Below are 2,746 nucleotides of genomic sequence, written 5' to 3'. Positions count from 1 at the left end.
CCCCGCCACCACCGGCACACCCCTTCCCGCCACGAGGAGGGCGGTGCGCCTCCACGCTCAGTGGGATTCTGTGCCCCTCCAAACGCCCCTGGCTCGCCTCTGGTCACACCCCCGGCGGGAAGCGGGCCCCACTCGGGCCGAGTGCCTGCTCACTGCCAGCCCCGCGCTGCGGTGCTGTGTGGCCTGCCCGGGAACCGGCCCTGGGCTCCCAAGGGGAGGGGGACAGAGCAGGGAGGCTTTGGGGTGGGCCAGGCCTGGGTCCCAGGGCCGCCGTGGCCAGCCGTGCGTCCTCGGAGAAGAACTGCCCTCAGCACAGAACCAAGTGGGAGCTCACTGGTAGCCACTGTAGCCTTAGCCACTTGTTGGCCACTTCGGCTTGGTGGCTTCGTACCAGGTTGTGCATAGTTTGTCCTTGAGGCCGTGAGGGACCCTGGTGGCACCATGGTCGGCCAGCAGGTGCAAACCCCCCACCGCTCCACGGGAGAATGGCAAGGCCGGCTGCTCCCAGAAAGGACTTGCAGCCACAGGAACCCTGTGTAGCGTCCTTGCTCTGAGTCCCCCGTCCCCTGGCTGGCAGTGAGGGTCTTGCGGGGTGGGGGTTAAGATGAAGCTCTGGCTTTACTTGTGGGGCCTCCCCTGCCCCACCAAGCGCACCTTGGAGCATGTGGTGGGGGTTCTTGGAGCCCTGAGTGCAGAGTCATGGAGCCTGCTGGGGTTGTAGGCTGCTCATCATCTGCTGATGGGCGACCTTCAGGAAGTCTTACCCCGCTTTAGGTGGGACCCCCTCAGCAAGCTGCAGGCTCTTTAGGGCTTTAGGGGGCTCTGTGGGGACCACCTGACAGAACTGGTGGGCATCTCTGCCCTCCCGAATGGATCCCCTGCCTGCCCTCACACCTGTCCTCTCTCCCCAGTGACTACCTATTTAAGCTGCTTTTGATCGGCGACTCGGGCGTGGGCAAGTCCTGCCTCCTGCTGCGGTTTGCTGTGAGTAAGAAGCGTCAGTGTGTTCAGCTGGGGTCCTGGCCAGCCAGCCATGGGAAGAGGGGTGCCCCTGGGCGGGGGCAGGGCTGGCAGAGTGGGGTGTGAGAGCTGGGGTGGAAAGCCAGCCGGCAGGAGGCTTGCCACTAGGGCCTCGGCCGCCTGACTGCCCGGCCTTTCAGGATGACACGTATACAGAAAGCTACATCAGCACCATCGGTGTGGACTTCAAGATCCGCACCATCGAGCTGGACGGCAAGACCATCAAACTGCAGATCGTGAGTGGCAGAGGCAGTGCCCCGGGTGGGGTTGGGGCAGGCAGGGAGCCGGCCTGACAGTGCCCCCACGCCTGTCTCCCAGTGGGACACAGCTGGCCAGGAACGGTTCCGGACGATCACCTCCAGTTACTACCGGGGAGCCCACGGCATCATCGTGGTATATGACGTCACTGACCAGGTACTCCTCAGCCCAGTCCTCTCTGCTGACTGGCCCGCCGCGCCCTCCCGGTTCTTCCCAGCTCGCCACCACACCTTTTGGTACCTGTGCTTTGGGGAGGTTTTCTTGGCTGGTGGGCCCAGCACGGGCCTGGGACACCTTCAGGAGGCCTCGAGACACACCCTGAGGCAGGAAGTGGGTGCAGCCTAACACTGGTGGTGGCCAGGAAGCATCCCACCAGCGTTTACAGAACCCACCCTGGCCAGCTTGTCCGATGACGTCCATGTGCAGCGATGGCGAGGAGACTCGTGTGGGGGTCCTGCAGCCCACCTGCCGTGGCTCTCCCACCAAGCTTGTTGCCAACCATGGGGCAGGGGGTTCTGTCAGCTCGGCCAGGGGGGATCCCTGCTCTGAGGGCCAGCGGAGCCATGCAGGCTGGCTGGGGAGTCCCAAGGCCAACTCCCCCAAGCCTCACCAGCTCCTGGACAGTGAGGACTGTCTGGCTGCCAAGTCGGTGACCTCACTGCACTTCACGTCCTGTTTGACCTTTGCAGCTCCCAGTGCTTCTCTCCTCGACCCCACTGCCTCTGCTCTGCCCTCTCAGAGGCTGGTCCTCTCACTCCCTGTCCAGGCCGCCCCGGCTCTGGCCCGGCCTGCTGTGAGCTTCCCACCTGTGCTGTTTTTGCTGCTTCTGAATCGCTGTCCCTGACCAGTGGCACCGTGCCGGTCCCTTCCGTGGGTGTCCATCGGAATCTCCCTAGTCCCATAGGGAAGAAGGCGGTGGGGTCCCTGCTCAGTAGCTGAGGCACACTCGGGGAGAGATGACAAGAGATTTGCCTTGAGTCTGGCCCTTGGTTACCCCAGGCCACCTCCCCCCAGCCCCCTGCAGAACTCAGCGGGGCTAGCCCCCACCCCCGCCAGCCGCGTCTATCTCTGAGGCCCTGCCAGTCTGCCCACAAAGCTCTTCCTTCCTCCAGTCCCTCCTCCTGCCACCGTCCTCTCTCTCTCTCTCATCATCCCCTCATAATAATAGCCATGATGAGGATAATGGAGCTCCTGCTAATTGAGCGCTCGTTAGCAGCCAGGCTGCCGGCATTATCTGTGCTTGCAACAGCCCCACTGGATGGGGAGGGAACTGAGGCACAGAGAGGTTAGGCCACAGACCTCAGGCCACACAGTACATGGCCAAGCCATGCCTTCATCTCACGCTGGCCTGATGGAGTCCCAGGCTCGCCCTGTCTCCCTCCTTAGCTTGGGCAGTGTCTTCTCACCCCTGTACTCCTGAAGGAAGCACAGATGTGCACCGCTGCCCACTCCTGAGCCAGCCTCCAAG

General features: G+C 63.4%; 1 protein-coding gene across 1 annotated transcript in view; it reads left to right on the top strand.

Annotated features, from left to right (window-relative positions):
• RAB1B (RAB1B, member RAS oncogene family) overlaps window positions 1–2,746 on the top strand; it is a 5,939-nt gene that overhangs the window by 1,067 nt on the left and 2,126 nt on the right. Inside the window, exons 3-5 of the mRNA XM_045297160.1 lie at window positions 817–984; window positions 1,161–1,256; window positions 1,339–1,434. Of these exons, the coding sequence (XP_045153095.1) occupies window positions 817–984; window positions 1,161–1,256; window positions 1,339–1,434 (360 nt within the window). The remainder of the gene's footprint in view (window positions 1–816; window positions 985–1,160; window positions 1,257–1,338; window positions 1,435–2,746) is intronic.

Source organism: Echinops telfairi, unplaced genomic scaffold (assembly GCF_000313985.2).
Source record: "Echinops telfairi isolate 266 unplaced genomic scaffold, ASM31398v2 ScPeMD7_7417;HRSCAF=8455, whole genome shotgun sequence".
Taxonomy (NCBI): Eukaryota; Metazoa; Chordata; class Mammalia; order Afrosoricida; family Tenrecidae; genus Echinops; species Echinops telfairi.
Note: the sequence above shows the minus strand (reverse complement) of the source record. Positions and strands in the feature narration are given on the sequence as shown.